The sequence below is a fragment of the Saccopteryx bilineata genome, chromosome 2 (genome assembly GCF_036850765.1).
Source record: "Saccopteryx bilineata isolate mSacBil1 chromosome 2, mSacBil1_pri_phased_curated, whole genome shotgun sequence".
NCBI classification, from domain to species: Eukaryota; Metazoa; Chordata; class Mammalia; order Chiroptera; family Emballonuridae; genus Saccopteryx; species Saccopteryx bilineata.
In genome coordinates, this window is record NC_089491.1 from 358,806,006 (window position 1) to 358,823,410 (window position 17,405).

The window sequence follows — 17,405 nt, forward strand, 5'->3', positions numbered from 1 at the left end:
GTTTACACTCCCACTTAGAAAATTGTAAGTGCCACTCTATGCCCTTGCCACCACTGGGCATCATCAAATTTTAGGTATTTTGCTAATATGATCAGTATGAAAAATGATGTTCTGGTTTAGGTCATTTTCACTCTTATTAAAAAAAAACCTAGCCTGACCTATGGTGGCGCAGTGGATAAAGCGTCGACCTGGAAATGCTGAGGTCGCTGGTTCGAAACCCTGGGCTTGCCTGGTCAAGGCACATATGGGAGTTGATGCTTCCTGCTCCTACCCCCCTTCTCTCTCTCTTCTTTCTCTCTGCCCCTCTCTCCCCCTCTCTCTCTCCTTTCTAAAAAATGAATAAATAAAATTAAAATTAAAAAAAACCTATTAAAAAAAAAACCTATTGATTATATTGCTTCAGATAATTCTTAGTGTCAGTTTTTCAGATTCCCAGAAGAAACTCTTTGGGGTTTTAATTTAAATGTACAGATTAAGTTGGGGAAAATTACTAACTTTATAATATTGTTTTCCTACTCAGAAATACGACCTTTCTTCACCTGCTGAGATTTTCAAAAACAGCCTGCGGTGTGTTTTGCGGTTTTCTCCAGCAAGGTCTTACCTTACAGAGACGTGAATTTCCAGCTGTATTTTGTTTTTATGTTTTTTTGCTACCGTGAAAGATAGCTTTTTTTCCCCCTGATTTCAGAGTTTGTATTTAGACAATTGGTTGTTTTGAAATTTTATCTTACCTGGCCATCTTACTGAACTCTGTTTTGTTTTGTTTTTAAGCTTTTCAGTTGATTCTCTTGAACTTTCTAAGAAGAAAATCCAATCCACAACCAATGGTACCCAAATAACTTGGAGTCTGTTTCCCCCGCCCCCCTTTTTCTGCGCGTCAGAAAGAACCTTTATGACTTTTACAATAGCCTCTTCTGTTCTGCTTTCTTGCCTGACGCCTTGGGAAACAGGTGCTTTCTGGCTGGAGTTTTCAGACCCATCTGACTTCTGGCCTGTAGCTTTCTGGGCGAGAACCTCCTGGCCTGCAGCCTTCTGGCCGGCAGCGGCCTTTTTAGCAGCAGGTGCTTTTTTGGGAGAAGCTTTCAGGAGAGCTGCCTTTTGAGGTTTCCTAACTTTAACTTTGGTTATCTGGGTCCTCATTTTCTATGCCTTCATGACTTTGTAACGATCACAATCTGACATTTTGGCTTTCTTTCTCTGGCACCAATCTTCTTGGCCCATCTCGTGGCTGCCCACTTTGTACCGATATCTGCCTTCTGCCAGACTTGCCACACATACTTCTGGCGCGCTGGGGGGGAACTTGAGGATGACGTCAGTGAGCTGCGTGCAGTTGAAAGGCATATCTAGTGCCTATCTAGTGCCAGGCCCTTCCCATTTCCTATTCACTCTCCTCTGCCTGGGAACAGGAAGTGGCACAGGTTGTATAGGTCTGAGGACAGTGGGTCATGTCACAGGGCCACTGTCCTGGCCAGAAAAGGACTAAGATGGGGCCAGCTGGGCACGAGCATGGGGAAGGTGCCCCTTGTGGTTTTTCCTTCATGTCTCCTGTTACTGGACAGTGAGTGCAGATTTAAATAACCCTGTTCTCTGTGATAAGGTTTGAACTTTTTTTTTTTTTTTTGGTGTTTGGAGGAATGAAATCAAAGAGATGGGAACATCTAAATTAGTTTCACTATTTAGGCCTCATTAGATTTTGAGAAAGGGTTGTTTCATATGGCTGAACTCAGCAATCTTAAATTATCTGCTCTAGTGTATTACTCTATACAAGGAAGGATATTTGATTAAGGTCAGGATTTAGGTATTTTTTGGATCTCCCAGTAATAATTACAACTAATAGTGCCAGGATTTTACTATTACTTTAGGAATAGATTTAGTAAATGGAATCAAAGGAAACTTCATCAAATAGACACTTCCCAATCAGTTGACTTGACTGTTTTGATTAGTGGAAAGACATTTTGCGAAGTACATGAGTAATACATAGATACACTCTCATAGTAAAACCAGAGTAAAAAGAGAAATTTTTCCTTTGCCACAGCTTTGCCCCATCCTGTCTTCCTCCTAAGAAGCTGAGGTGAACCAGGTCAGCATGTCACCTTCCAGGCCGTGTTTGGTGCATTTGTAAAGTGCATTCACACATATACGTATACATTAATTACATAGGTGTTTCAGTTTTGGGGTTTTTTTAAATTTTTTATTTATTTATATATTTCAGAGCGAGAGGAAGGGAGAGAGAGAGAGAGAGAGAGAGAGAGAGAGAGAGAGATATGTTTCTGTATGTGCCCTGACTGGGGATCGAACTGGCAACCTTTGTGCATTGGGACTATGCTCTAACCAACTGAGCTATCCAACCAGCGTTGGTTTTTGTTTTTGTTTTTCCCATAATTAGGATCATATATTCTATGTAATTTTTGACATAAATAGGATCATATAGTCTATTTGTGACCATTTCCAAAGAATGATGTCAGAGAAAATGCTGCTGCTAAATGCAGTGGGAGTGTGGATGGGGAGAGGTGGTACCTGGGTTGACACGTCCGTGGGGAATTAATACATTTGTGTATCTCTTTACTATTTGTAAAGAAGCCCTTTTAGCTTTTTCCAAAAGTGGAATTAAAGAGACGTGTGTAATCGCTATGCAGTGCCAAATAGCTCTCCGGGAGGACTGAACCATATTGATATCCTGGGAGCTGGGTTTTCACTTATCTTGTTTGCTTAATGGGCTTATAATCATAGCTTTAGTTTCCCTTGATTGTTGGCAAGACCATGTAGTTTCCTATGAAGTAAGATGACAGTTTTCTAGCTCAAGGCTTGACTTTTTCCTTCCTTTCTGGTTAAAATGTGGCCGTCTTTCTGAACTGTATCAACTTCTGGGATAGATAGAAGAGGAACCTTTCTCCTTCTGAACTTAAAGTAAGGGCAAGGAAGGGATTTGACTTAACTAGAGTGAGACAGCAGTGTCCCCTCCAGAATGGGGCATTCTTGCAGATTTGCTGGTGGGCGTTAGGAAGCAGTAGCTGTTACGGGTGGTCTACAAAGAAGCCAGGGCCACAGTGCTGGCCTCCAGAAGAGCCAGCTGGAGGCTCCCTCCCTCCCTCCCCTCTGAGGAGAAGATTCTGGGTCTGGTTGGTCAACTAGGACCCTATAGCTAGACTCAGTCCTGAGGGCAGAGTGGTTGGGGGATTGAGGGAGTTTCTGGGGTGCATCATCTGTCCAGGGCCTGGGAAGGGGGCCTGGACTAGCCATACCCAGAGCTCTGGCAAGTGTTCCTGGGCTCTGGCTGGTGTCCTACCCTGGGGTAATTTGCCCTTCCTCTAGAGCAGGGCTCCCCAAACTTTTTACACAGGGGGCCAGTTCACTGTTGGAGGGCCGCCACATATAGTACTCCAGTACACTGACCACCAATGAAAGAGGTGCCCCTTCCGGAAGTGCGGCGGGGGCTGGATAAATGGCCTCAGGGGGCTGCGTGCGGCCAGCGGGCCGTAGTTTAGGGACACCTGCTCAAGAGCATTGAGGTCTGAGATTAAGGTTGGAAGCTGGGGTGGGGAAAAACACTGGCCCAGGTTGGTTCTGCAAACCTTTTAGATTTCTTAGTCTAGGGAAAGGCCATAAACCTAATTCCTGGAATTCTATACTGGGGCTCGGGGTCCTGTGCATTCTGGATGAAGAGCTCACTGGTGGGTTGGCTAACTTGTTAAGGACACTAGTACCACTAAGTCAGGTTTCTAACTCTTGCATGTGCCATAGGCCCCTTTGGTGGTCTGGTGAAGTTTATGGGCTCCTTCTCATTATTTTCCAATATTGTATTATTAAAATGTCCAAATATACAGAGAAGTTGAATTTTACGGTGAATCCCTGTCTACCTACCACCTAGTTTCTTCCATTAACATTTTACTACTATGCTTGCTTTATCATATATTTTTCCATCTATTCATCCATCAGCTTGTTTTTAAATACTGAAGTTTACAAAGAACCAATGATGTTGAAGGCAATGATCAGAATATTTAAAAAATTTATGATATGGAGATGCATGTGCTTCTTTATTGATGCATTAAGCAGTGGGTCTAATAACTATACTACTTTCAAAGTAGTAATGATCTGGCCCTGACTGGTGACTCAGTGGAGAGAGTGTAGGCCAGGTGTTTGGACATCCTGGGTTCGATTCCCAGTCGGCACACAGGAGAAGCCACCATCTGCTTCTCCCCCCCACCTTCTCCCTCTCCCCTTCCTGCAGCCAGTGGCTCCATTGGTTCACGCATGGCCCTAGGTGCTGAGGATAGGTTAGTTGGTCCTAGCACATTGACCTCAGGCACTAAAAATAGCTTGGTACTTGAGCATCATCCCTAGATGGAGGTTAGTGGGTGGATCCTGGTCAGGGCAAACGCGGAAGTCTGCCTTACTATTTCCACTCCTCTTATCTGAAGGAAGAAAAAAAAAAAGAAAATACAAAACAGTGATGACCTTAAAATGTATTTTGAGGGTGTTTTTTTTCAGACAGGAAGGGAGAGATGAGAAGCATCAATTCTTTGTGTGGCACCTTAGTTGTTCATAGATTGCTTTCTCATATGTGCCTTGACTGGGGTGTGGAGGCTACAGCAGAGCGAGTGACCCCTTGCTCAAGCCAGCGACCTTTGGGTTCAAGCCAGCAACCATGGGGTAACATTTATGACCCTACTCTCAAGCCAGCAACCTTGGGCTCAAGCCAGTGATCATGGGGTCATGTCTGTGAACCCACACTCAAGCCAGCGACCCCATGCTCAAGCTGGTGAGCCTGTGCCCAAGCTGGCGACTTCGGGGTTTCGAACTTGGGTCCTTTGTGTCCCAGTCTGATGCACTATCCACTGTGCCACTGCCTGGTCAGGCTATCTTGAGGTATTTACCATGCATTGTAAGGTGACAGGAAAAATATAATTTCTATTGATATAAAACATAGGTACTGCTAACCCTCTGATAGTTTGTTGCCTACATTCATAATTGAAGGAAATATTAAATTTCAGTGAAAGGTCAGTAATACTAAATAACATTTTTTCTATCCACCTTCATAGAAGGCCTTCTCTATATACTCCAGTCCATTTAAAAAAAGCATGTGTGCTGCCCTGGGCTTTGTCGTTTTGCAGCTGGTCTTGATCACGCCAGGCAGCATTAGTTCTGTTCTATGGAGGAGGAAACTACTTGCCCAGGGCCACAGGGCTGGTATAAGGCAGAGCCATTTTTCCATTAGGAAGTTTTGGATCTCTAGGTCTAATGGGTTTTCCACAGAAGTGTTGTTACTCACTGGGCAAGGCAGGGGGTGATGGGAGGGATGGTGGTTTCCAGACTTTGCTGGGTGGAAGCCTCACGGTGGAGCTCAGCTCTTCAGGTTCCTTGGCCCCGCCCACTAAAGAAACTGCTGCTCAAGCCTAGCCTGGGCCTGGGAACCAGCCTTTTTTGGCAAGCACACCAGGTGATTTTGATGCATGAGCCACACCATATGAGATACTAATTGTGAGATCAGGGTTTGTTCATCTGATTACATTTTGTCAGTGGGTAGCCCTCAACACAGACTTGGAATCTTGATGACTAATAAGTTGCTTCAGGTGACAAATTTAACATAATTTCCTGGTAGAATTATCTCTTGAAATCTTCTATGAGTAAACACACAAAAATAAAGGCTTAGTCACTCTACCCCAGACACTTTAAATATGCAGGCTAATAGGCTTTTGATCAGGAACCAATCCTCCCTCCCTCCCTCCCTCCCTCCCTCCCTCCCTTCCTTCCTTCCTTCCTTTCTTCCTCCCTCCCTCCCTTCCTCCCTTCCTTCCCTCTCCTCCTCTCCTCCCTTCCTTCCCTCTCTTCCCTCTCCTCCCTCTCCTCCCTTCCTTCCCTCTCCTCCCTTCCTTCCCTCTCCTCCTCTCCTCCCTTCCTTCCCTCTCTTCCCTCTCCTCCCTCTCCTCTCCTCCCTTCCTTCCCTCTCCTCCCTTCCTTCCCTCTCCTCCCTTCCTCCCTTCCTCCCTTCCCTGTGCCCAACTGTAACTATAAATCCTACAGATCCTGTCCTTTGGAAATTTAGAAAAAGAGAGGGATCCAGGAGCTTTCATGAAGAGGCTCGAAGTCGTGAGGGACTGAGGGGAGCGCAGCCTGTGCAAAGGCGTGGGGTTGGGGAGGGAAGGATGTTATAAAGCCCTTAAGCCTGTTCCCTGGAGCTGAGTGTGCGTAATGGGGTGTGGAGGGCAGGATGAGCACCTACAGAAGAATTGTGCATAAGCTGCAACCACCCGCCGTGTTTCGATGATTTCCCGCTCGTCCTCATTTTATTACCACCACGGGTCTGTGAACTGAGAGTGGGGAGGTGAGGACGGGTGGGAGGAATTTCACGAAGACTGTACAGGAAACTACTGCAGGGGGCAGGGGGCTGAAAAAGATGAGCTTCTGCTGAGGTGTGCGTGTCAGTGTTAGAGTTGTTCCTGCCCTGTGGGTGCGGTTGACCTGAGTTTGAATTATTTTATCCTTTTTAATGCCAGTGGAGAAGCAATCTTTCCTCTTTTCAAGTGTTTGAAACCTCAGTAGAGTTTTTTCCCAGGTCAGATTTTGAGAACTAAAGTAGTGAGTAACAACCCATCAATTAAGATGGGTCATAGGTGCTTTGATGGACTTGGAAATGCTCCCCGCAGAGAAGAGCTTCCTTTTTCCTGTTGACTGTATCGAAATGACATTAATAATGCATTTGCTACTTCTTAAATGGACCAGTAATGTCTATTAATGGAATGTGTTTATCGTAGCAGGACTGCCAGAGCAGAAGGAAAATGAAAGGGTAAATTGTGAAATCCTTCCCCACCTCGCCTTTCCCACTCTTGTACCCTCTGGGCCCTCCGGGATACTGAAGGAATGCTGGGTCTGCTTCTGGTCCTTGAAGGCCCTGAGCTGACCTCCTTTTGTGGCCTCGGACAGACTCACTCTCCTACTCTAGGCCTTGCATGAACCCTCCTCCTTGGGGTGAGAAATAGAACCACATTCACTATGTGTAAGTAACATCTAATCTCCAAGAAACATAATACTTGACGGGATTTTTGGGTTTTTTTATTTTTCTTTAAAATTTTCTAGACCCTTTTTTGAGTTTGTTAGTCTCTCAGGCCAAGGGTAAGGCGTTAGTACTTGGGGAAGTCCTCACTAGGTCTGAAGGGAAAAGGAGGAACTTGTGCGTCTTTGCAGGATGCAGGGTGACCAGGTGCCACCTCTGAGCCACTGCTGGAAACAGTGATGCTGTTGGCCACTGTCCTGCAATGGTTTTCCTCTCATCCCCTAGAGCAGTGGTTCTCAACCTTTCTAATGCCGTGACCCCACAATACAGTTCCTCATGTTGCGGTGACCCAAACCAAAAAATAATTTTTTTAAAGGATATTTGGTTCTTTATTTATTTATTTATTTATTTATTTATTTATTATTTTTACAGAGACAGAGAGAGAGGGTCAGAGGGATAGACAGGGACAGACAGACAGGAATGGAGACAGATAAGAAGCATCAATCATTAGTTTTTCGTTGCGTGTTGTGACTTCTTAGTTGTTCATTTTTTTTTTTTTTTTTTTCTTTCTGAAGCTGGAAACGGGGAGAGACAGTCAGACAGACTCCCGCATGCGCCCGACCGGGATCCACCCGGCACGCCCACCAGGGGCGATGCTCTGCCCACCAGGGGGCGATGCTCTGCCCCTCCGGGGTGTCGCTCTGCCGCGACCAGAGCCACTGTAGCGCCTGAGGCAGAGGCCAAGGAGCCATCCCCAGTGCCCGGGCCATCTTTGCTCCAGTGGAGCTTCAGCTGCGGGAGGGGAGGAGAGAGACAGAGAGGAAGGAGGGGGGGTGGGGGTGGAGAAACAAATGGGCGCTTCTCCTATGTGCCCTGGCCGGGAATTGAACCCGGGTCCCCCGCATGCCAGGGCAACGCTCTACCGCTGAGCCAACCGGCCAGGGCCTTCTTAGTTGTTCATTGATTGCTTTCTCACATGTGCCTTGACTGTGGGCCTTCAGCAGACTGAGTAACCCCTTGCTGGAGCCAGCGACCCTGGATCCAAGCTGGTGAGTTTCTGCTCAAGCCAGATGAGCCCGCGCTCAAGCTGGCGACCTCGGGGTCTCGAACCTGGGTCCTTCCGCATCCCAGTCCTACACTCTATCCACTGCGCCACCGCCTGGTCAGGCTCAAAAAATAATTTTGGTGGCTACTTCATAACTGTAATTTTGCTACAGTTATGATTCGGAATGTAAATACCCGATATGCATTATGTATTTTCCGATGGCTTTAGGCGACCCGCTGGGGTCGCGACCCACAGGTTGAGAACCGCTGCCCTAGAGAATGGGGGGGGGTTGATCTTGTCATTCTCCTGCCTCTAAAGGCTCGTCCCATTGCGCCATACTTCCTCCGTGTAATCTATAGAATTCGCAGAAGGAACAGAGAACGGTGTGGGGGAAAGGCTGGAATCAGGAGGGTCAGTGTTCCCCCAGGTAGTGCCTCCAGCACTTTTCTAGTGGCAAGGGGGAAACCTGAGGATCCACCATGGTTTTTACTAGAGACTTCCCAGGACCCAGAGCAGACCTAGATGACCCTAGGAACATTTCCAATCCACGGAACAGTAGACTTAGGATGTGGGCAAATCTTAAGAGAAGTGATATATGTAAACAGAAAACGACTGTTTATAAATTTATTTCATAATTCCCAAACACTTCACCGCTGGTACCTTAAATCATCCAGAACTAGACAAAGTCTTGTGAAGCAGATGAGAATGGTTCACTCACTGCCAATCCTTTTCGTTCAGGTTGACGTTGTAATGAAGTATCATGTGGACCCTGGGGGAGGGGAGGAAGGGGCACAGTGGTGAGGCCAGAAGGAGGCTTTGACCGCTTTGAAGACCAGCCACTCACCCCGACCCTTGGCCCAGGGAGTGAAGTGTGAAAGCTCCCAGTCAGTTCCTGGTGGGCTACGGTGGAGCTCTTGGACCCAGAAGTCCCTCCCTGCAGAAGGTGCCCATTCTCTTGACTAACCCCTAAGTCAGAGAGGAAGGAGGGGGGGTGGGGGTGGAGAAACAAATGGGCGCTTCTCCTATGTGCCCTGGCCGGGAATTGAACCTGGGTCCCCCGCATGCCAGGGCAACGCTCTACCGCTGAGCCAACCAGCCAGGGCCTTCTTAGTTGTTCATTGATTGCTTTCAATGAACTAAGACTAACCCCTCTCTCATGAGAGAGCTCATTTCCCTCCAAGTAGCACCACATGACCAGGTAGGATGGGTTTGTTCAGGCCCCAGCAGGGCAGATGTGTGAGCTCCACAGAAATGTCATCCAGAAGAAGCTAAGGGCTCCAGCGGACAGATCCCTTCAGTAGATGGTCTGAAACCTTCTACCAGTCTCAGCTTTTCAGGTGACCTCAGACCTCCTTCCATCAAGTGTGAACTGGGCTGGACACTTACCTCTTGGGCTGGGCTCACAGAGTGAGTCAAGCCAGTTAATGTGGAAACTAAGGTACCATGCTCGTAGTAACAACGGAAAGAAATTCTTAGATTGGACTCAAATTCTGGCCCATATGCTTACTAGTGGTGTGATCACAGACACATCTAACTTTTTAAGGAAAAATAAGGATAATTGTACCAACTACATAGGGTTGTGCCCATTAAATGAGCCCATACACATAAGGCACAGAGAACAGTGCTTGGCGAGTAGTAAGTGCTGAGTGTGCATTCGCCATGGCAGTGGTCGTGAAGATCTCTGGGACAGGGTGTCTGGGGGCTCGGACTGTTGAGATGGAGTTAGGTAGAAACTGGAGAAATCACTTGAAAGCAGCAGGCAATTTTTTCTCCGGGGCAGAATTTGTCTTGGTTTCTCTGACTTGGGATTTTTAACATCTCTGACTTGGGACTTTTTAAAAATTTTGTTTAAAACATCTCTGAGTTGGGATTTTAAAAAAATTTTGTTTATTGATTTTTAGGTAGAGGGGGAGAGAGAAAGAGATAGAGAGGAGAAGCAGGAAGCATCATCTCGTATTCCAGGTCAATGCTTTATCCACTGCGCCACTACGGGTCAGGCCTGACTTGGACCTTTAATAATGTAAATGTAAAAAGCAAAGGCCCCTTCTGCTTTGGGTAGAATGGGTGTTGGGCCTGACCATGTGGGGTGGTGAGCTGGCTCCAACCATGTGGAGGTGGATTGCAGGTACCAGGTGGGGTTTGCAGCTTGTAAGAGGTATTTTTTACACTGTTTTGACTGTGACCTTGGAAGAAATATATTCTACATCATAATGTCATAATGTGCACAATATGTCAGACAAAAGTTTCAGAAAACCATGATTGCCCTTACTTTCTTAAACACACTCTTATTTTCTCTCCCATTTTTCTGGGTGGGGGTATGCTGGTTATAACCCAGTCAGTGGACACCATGAACCCACCAAGGGGTCTAGACCTCGTAGTAAGAAGCTGTGCTGTGAGGGAGCCCCCTGGAGGGGTCTGGCCCAGCCCTGAGAACAATGCTTTCCCCTCTGGTCATCCCTCAAGCGGTCTCTAAAGCTTCAGGATAGTTCTATCAGAAGTTGGAGTCTGGTCTTGGCTGGGCCATGGAGGTGTTCAGGAAGTGCTGCCCACACTGGGGGCAAATGAGAGCAGAGCCCCTCTTCTGAAGCTAGAGGGCAGGGAGCCTGGCATTTCAGCCTCTCCAGCAGCACACTGGAGGTGCTCAGTGACAGTTTAAGGAGGCAAGAGGGGCGAGTGCCCCGTATTGGGGTAGTCACAGGCTCTTCCCCGTGGCTGGGGGGAGGCCTAGTCTCTGGGGGATCCCCCAGCAGAATAAAGACCACAAAGCCTGGAACTGCCTTGGGGAGTGGGGAGACCCAATGTGGCACCATCCTCTGTGCTGCTCGTGCCAGGGTGGGGGCCCAGTGGGGTGATGTTTTCCAGCCTGGAGCTCTTCTCCAGGCCAGACTGCAAGATCCTGAAAGGCCACCTTCCCTTGTGGACTGAGATCGAAGGGCATCTTCCTAGGTGTGAGTTGGAGAACTATGTGAGGGGGAGGGCTGAGGAAGGGAGAGATGGTCCGGTGACAGTTTCCAAGCCCTTCCTGCAGGATGACATCAGCTTCTAAAATCCCTCATCGTGACTAGGATACTGTGGCAGCTCCAAGTCCCTTCCTTGTTTAAAAAATGGGACCCAAGTTTGTTCATTCACTCAACAAATACGTACTAAAGTATTATATGGCAGGCATAGCAGTGGGTGTGGGATACAGAAATGTCCAAGCGTAAGGTCCTTGCCCTCCTGGAGCTTATGGTCTCAGTGCAGGACAGTTAATAAGTATAGGAGATCATATCCAAGAGTGACATGTGCTCTGAGGGAGTGAGAAGAGGTAATGGAATAGAAAGTGACTGGGGTAGGGGCTACTTTTGGTGGGTGGTAATAAGAACAGGTCTTTTTGAGGGAATGGCATTTGAGTTGATGAGAAGGTAGATTGGTGCTTCCAAAATGACAGTTTGAGAGCAAAATACAGGTTCCCAGACCCCACCCTCAATTCCACAAATTAAAATATTGGGAAAGGGCCCAGGAATCTGCCTTTTTATTCCAAATACTTTCTATAACTGGAGACCTTCTGCCCTGGGCTTTTACTTTTAGAGAGGATCATGCCTAGTTAATTTCAGGGTCTCTTCCAACTCCCAGAGCCTGTGTGCTTCAGGGAAAGGAAGTTCTCATTGTGTGTGAGGGCCAGGCTAGGGAGAAGAGCAGGGTTCTCTTTGGATGGAAGGATGCAGAAAATGAGCAAGTACATCTCACATAGAAAGGTCCACCTCTTTAAAAACAAGAACAAACAAACAAAAAGAAACAGTCCATCTCTTGCTTTGGGAACATTTCAAACGGTTGGTATAGGCCCTCTTTGCAGATGTATTGTATTTTATGATCCTGGGCCTTGGTTGCCTGTGCCTTCCACCCCCAGCCGGGCTGCCCCAGGCCTCCATGGTACAGAGTTCAGATCTTCATGCCGTGGGCACTCGAGCTGTTTAGCAGCTGACTCCCTGGGAGCTGGGGCTTTAAACCTGCCATAGCTGCTGCCACAGGAACACCCGCTGGACAGGGAGCCCTGGGTCTGTCCAGTTTTTATTCTCTCCCAGTCTGTGTGGTGGGGGCCCGGGCTTCTCCCAGGAAGCAAGAAAAACCAAGAAACCTGTTGTGTTTACCTATAAATGCTCTCTATCCCCTCTTCGCATCCACTTCTTGTGTTGTAGGTTCCTCCTCCCTTGGCCTCTGTTTTCTCATTTATTCCATAGCAGGGAGCCCTGGAATTTCTTTGAGTAGAGAAACGGGGGAGGGGAGATTCGCCTTAAACGAGCTCTCCTCCTCTCATCTCCTGGTCTTCTTACGGCTCCCGAGACTCCCGCGGACTTCTCCAGCTGGGGCCGTGCGGTCCCGGCCTCTGGGGCTGCCTTCCCAGGCCGGTGGCGGGGCGACGGTCCAGTCTGCTGGTGTCATTGTGTCAGTTAAGAGAGGACGAAGGAGTGGCCGCAAGGTCGCAGTCCGCCGCTCGGCGCTGCCTCTGCCCAGCTGCCCGCCCTCAGTGCTTTCTCAGCCCCACGGGGAGCCGGCGCCGGCCCGCCTGTCCCGCCTGTCCCGCAGCACCCGGCGCCCGCCCGCCGGCCCCGCCAGCCCGGCCCGTGGGCGTCGCGCACGCCGGCCGCCGCAGCGCGGAGCCAGCGCCCAGCGCGGGGAGGCCCCGCAGACGGGGAGGCGGCTGAGGGGCGGCTCCGATGAGGCACACGCGTGGCGGCGCCGTCCCCAGGTCCAGGTGAGACAGCACCATGGGGCAGGCAGGCTGCAAGGGGCTCTACCAGTCGGTGTTCGACTACAAGACCGAGAAGTATGTCATCGCCAAGAACAAGAAGGTGGGCCTGCTCTACCGGCTGCTGCAGGTCTCCATCCTGACCTACCTCGTGGTGTGAGTGTTTCGGGGCTTGCGGGAAGGTGGGGGTGGGCGGGGACCAGCAGCTGTGGCCTCTCCAGGGTCTGGAAATTGGCCTGTGTGCTCATGGTGTTCCCTATGGTTGAGGGGTCTGTGACTGCTTAGGATGGGCCCTTGGGTATAAGGGTGTAAGAAAGGAGCCCTTTACTCTCAGATCTCCGGCTCTGGAGGCGACAAGATGTGGCAGGGCTTATTGGTGCCTTGATCTATAATGCTTTCCCTGGGCAGCTCCCTCCTCCAGGCCTGGAGCCCCCAGTGCTAGGACTGTGGGAAGGGGCAAGGATGCAGGGGGCTGGGCTGCAGCTGTCGCCCCGGGAGCCTCCCACGCCGCGTAGGATATTTATAATCACTGAGCTCAGTGCCGAGCCTCGGGCTGGGGCAACTCATGAGCTTGCATATCCCTCTGGTCAACTCACCCCACCAGTGGCTGGCCTCTTTGTTATCCAGCTGGGGGTCCTGCCCAGCGGCCCTCTGCTCCGTCCACATCCCCCTCCCACCTGGCAGAAGTTGGTGCCTTCCTTTAGGGGCAGCGCTCCTTGCCTTGCGTTGCTCGGCCAGGCCCTCATCCCTAAGTAGGAAGGGGACAGGTGGAGGGAGAAAATGACAGCGGACTAGGATGCGCCTCTTTTACAGTAAATGCTGTTGAGTCCCTCCTATTTCCTGGGTGGGGGCAGGCCACACGTTCCTGCTGGGAGGGCAGCCTTGATGTCACCTGGAGGCCTGGCATCCCCCCAGCTTCATCCCTAAGGCAAAGCTGTCTCCCACCCCAGGGCATTTGAACATGCTGTTGCTCAATCCAGGGGTGTCTTTCCTCTGCTACGTGGGAGGTGTCCACTCATCCTTCATACCTGAGATCTCCTATAACTCCCTCTCCCTTTCCTCCCACATGTCAAATAATCTCACACAATGTAATTATGTGCTTGTTTGGAAGCTCATTTGTTTGATGTCTATGTCTGACTCTCACCAGGCTAGGGACACTATGAGGAAGGGGCCTGGTGTCACCTCAGGCCATAAGTATGAAATGAATGAATGTTCCTTGAATATTTGCTGAATGTTTCTGTCCAGGCCGGGCCCAGTGTGTCCCTACCAAAATGGCTGGTTGGCTCAAGGGTTGCAGCCCTCTCAGAGTTCCTTGGAGACAGGACACTCTAGCACTCTAGGGCCTGGGACATGTCACCTCTGCTCCCAGAGATGAAGAAGGTGGACACATTCTGATTGGTACTTGCTATGTGGTGAACCCTTACTGGCATCCTGGGAGGTATAGGGCATCACACACTACAACTGCATGACTTTGGGACAAGCAACTTCCTGGCCTCAGTTTTCTCAACTTTCTCAAGGTTCAGTTACCTCTAAAGTTTTTGTATTTTTTAAATTGATTTTAGAGAGAGAAGAAGGGAGAAAGAGAATCATTAATTTGTTTTCCACCTATTTATGCATTCACCAGTTGAGTCTTGTATGTGCTCTGACTGAGGATTGAATCCACAACCCTGGCATATTGGGATGATGCTTTAACCAACTGAGCTACCTGGCCACAGCTGGTTATCTCTAATATTAACAGTAGCATCAGCAATAAGTTAATGAGTGGTTTTTGTTTGTTTGTTTTGGGTTTTTTTAGGTGAGAGGAGGGGAGATAGTGAGGCAAGTTCCTGCATGCACCCCAACCGGGATCCACCTGGCAACCCCATCTAAGGACGATGCTTGAGTGCCAAGCTATTTTTAGCACCTGAAGCTGATGTGCTCCACCTATCCTTAGCACCTGGGGCCATGCTCCAACCAAGGAAGCCACTGGCTGTGGGAGGGGAAGAGGGATAGAGGGGATGAAGGAGAGGGGGAGAGCAGATAGTCACTTCTCCTGGGTGCCTTGACAGGGAATTGAACCTGGAACGTCCATATGCCAGGCCGACACTCTATCCACTGAGCCACCAGCCAAGGCCGAATTGATGAGTTTTATTCACTGAGCTCTTCTTCTGTGCCAGGCACACCCTGTGCTAAGCAATTTACACGTACCATCTCATTAAAAATTTTTTGTACTTTGACATACTTTTAGACTTACAGAAAAGTTACAAGAGTAGTACAGAAATGTTTTTAATGTCCTTCACCTGGATTCCCCAAGTGTTAACATTTTACTACATTTGTATTGTCCTATTTTTCTCTCTCCATACATATGCAATTTTTCTGTGAAGTAGATTGCAAACAGGATGCCTCTTTGCTCCTATAAACTTCATCGTGTATTTCTTAAAAATAAGGAATTCTCTTATTTAACCAGTACAAGTAGGAAAATGAGGAAATGAACATTGAAATATTGTTGTCTAAGCTCCAGACCTTTTGTAAATTGTCTCAATAACTACCTTTACAGCGAAAGAAAGCCTGAGCCCACGCCTTCCTCTCAGCTGTCGTGTCTTCTTAGGCTCCTTTCGTCTGGAATTCGTCCTGAGTCTTTCTTTTTTTTTTTTTTTTTTTTTTTTTTTTTTTTTTTTTTTTTCATTTTTCTGAAGCTGGAAACAGGGAGAGACAGTCAGACAGACTCCCGCATGCGCCCGACCGGGATCCACCCGGCACGCCCACCAGGGGCGATGCTCTGCCCACCAGGGGGCGATGCTCTGCCCATCCTGGGCGTCGCCATGTTGCGACCAGAGCCACTCTAGCGCCTGAGGCAGAGGCCACAGAGCCATGCCCAGCGCCCGGGCCATCTCTGCTCCAATGGAGCCTTGGCTGCGGGAGGGGAAGAGAGAGACAGAGAGGAAAGCGCGGCGGAGGGGTGGAGAAGCAAATGGGCGCTTCTCCTGTGTGCCCTGGCCGGGAATCGAACCCGGGTCCTCCGCACGCTAGGCCGACGCTCTACCGCTGAGCCAACCGGCCAGGGCCTGAGTCTTTCTTTGTATGTCCTGACATTGTCTTTTTGTGAAGAATACAGAATTTTTCAAAAAACATTTTAAAATTGAGATTAAATATATAAAATACATAGCATATAATTCACCATTTTAATAATTTAAAATTGTACAATTAAGTTGTATTTAGTATATTCACAGTGTTGTACAAACATCACCACTACCTAATTTTGGCACATTCCCATCATGCACCTCCCCAGAAAAGCCTATATCTATTAACAGTCATAGTTCTCCCCTACCCCTACTCCTTGGCAACCCCTAATTTACTTTTTTATCTCTATATGTTTGCCCATTCTGGCCATTTCATATAAATTAAATCATATACTTTGTAGCCTTTTTTTGGGGGAGTCTGGCTTCTTTTATTTGGCATGACATATTTGAAGGTCATCCATGCTGTAGCGTGTGTCGGTACTTTATTCCTTTTATGGTTGAATAATATTCCATTGTATAGATACACATTTTGTTTATATACTCATCGGTTGACTGACATTTGGACCGTTTCTACTTTTTGGCTACTATGAATAATGCTGCCAAGAACATTCCTGTACAAGTTTTTGTGTAAACATATGTTTTCAATTCTCTTGGGTATACACTTAGGTGTAGACTTGTTGGGTCATAAGATAACCCTTTAAGGCAGTGGTCCCCAACCCCCGGGCCGTGGACCGCTCCTGGTCCATGGGCCATTTGGTACCGGTCCGCAGAGAAAGAATAAATAAGTTACATTATTTTTGTTTTATTTATATTTAAGTCTGAACGATGTTTTATTTTTAAAAAATGACCAGATTCCCTCTTTTACATCTGCCTAAGACTCATTCTTGATGCTTGTCTCGGTCACGTGATACATTTATCTGTCCCACCCTAAAGGCTGGTCCCTGAAAATATTTTCTGACATTAAACCGGTCTGTGGCCCAAAAAAGGTTGGGGACCACTGCTTTAAGGAACTGGCAAACTGTTTTCCATAGCAGCTACACCATTTACATTCCCACCAGCAGTACCAAAATACCAATTTCTCCATGTTCTCACCGACACATTTTCTTTCTTTCTTCCCTTCTTCCCTTCTTCCCTTCTTCCTTCCTTCCTTCCTTCCTTCCTTCCTTCCTTCCTTCCTTCCTTTCTTTCTTTTTTTCTCTTTCTTTCTTTCTTTCTTTCTTTCTCTCTCTCTCTCTCTCCCTCCCTCCCTCCCTCTCCCATCCTTCTCCCCTCTCCCCTCTCCCTCTTTCTTTTTTCTTTTCTTTTTTCTCTCTTTCTTTCTTTCTTTCTTTCTTTTCTCTTCCTTTCTTTCTTTTCTTTTTTGCTTATAGCCATTTTATTGGGTATCTCATGTGGTTTGTATCAATATTTGCATTTCCCTAATGATTAATGATGTTGAGCATCCTTTCATGTGCTTAATGGCTTTAGTGGCTATTTGTATATCTTTTTTAGAGAAATGTCTATTCATATCCTTGGCTTCTTTTAAAATTAGGTTATTTGTCTTCTGTAGTGTTGGGTTATAAGACTTCTTTATACACTCTGGGCACTAGAGCCTTAATAGTTATATGATTTGCAAATGTTTTCTCCCATCGTATGGGTTATATT

The 17,405-nt window shown here is 47.8% G+C and overlaps 1 protein-coding gene across 5 annotated transcripts in view; it reads left to right on the forward strand.

The window, feature by feature from the left end:
• The first annotated feature begins 1,505 nt into the window (after positions 1 to 1,505).
• The window catches only part of P2RX5 (purinergic receptor P2X 5), a 29,816-nt gene continuing 13,916 nt past the window's right edge, over positions 1,506 to 17,405 (forward strand). For 2 of the 5 annotated variants that reach the window (XM_066262997.1, XM_066262998.1), the window contains exon 1: positions 12,124 to 12,918. In XM_066262997.1, the coding sequence (XP_066119094.1) occupies positions 12,782 to 12,918 (137 nt within the window). In that variant the 5' untranslated portion in view covers positions 12,124 to 12,781. Of the gene's footprint in view, positions 1,559 to 12,122; positions 12,919 to 17,405 lie in introns of those variants that run through there. The other 3 variants (XM_066263000.1, XM_066262996.1, XM_066262999.1) reach the window with 3 other exon arrangements.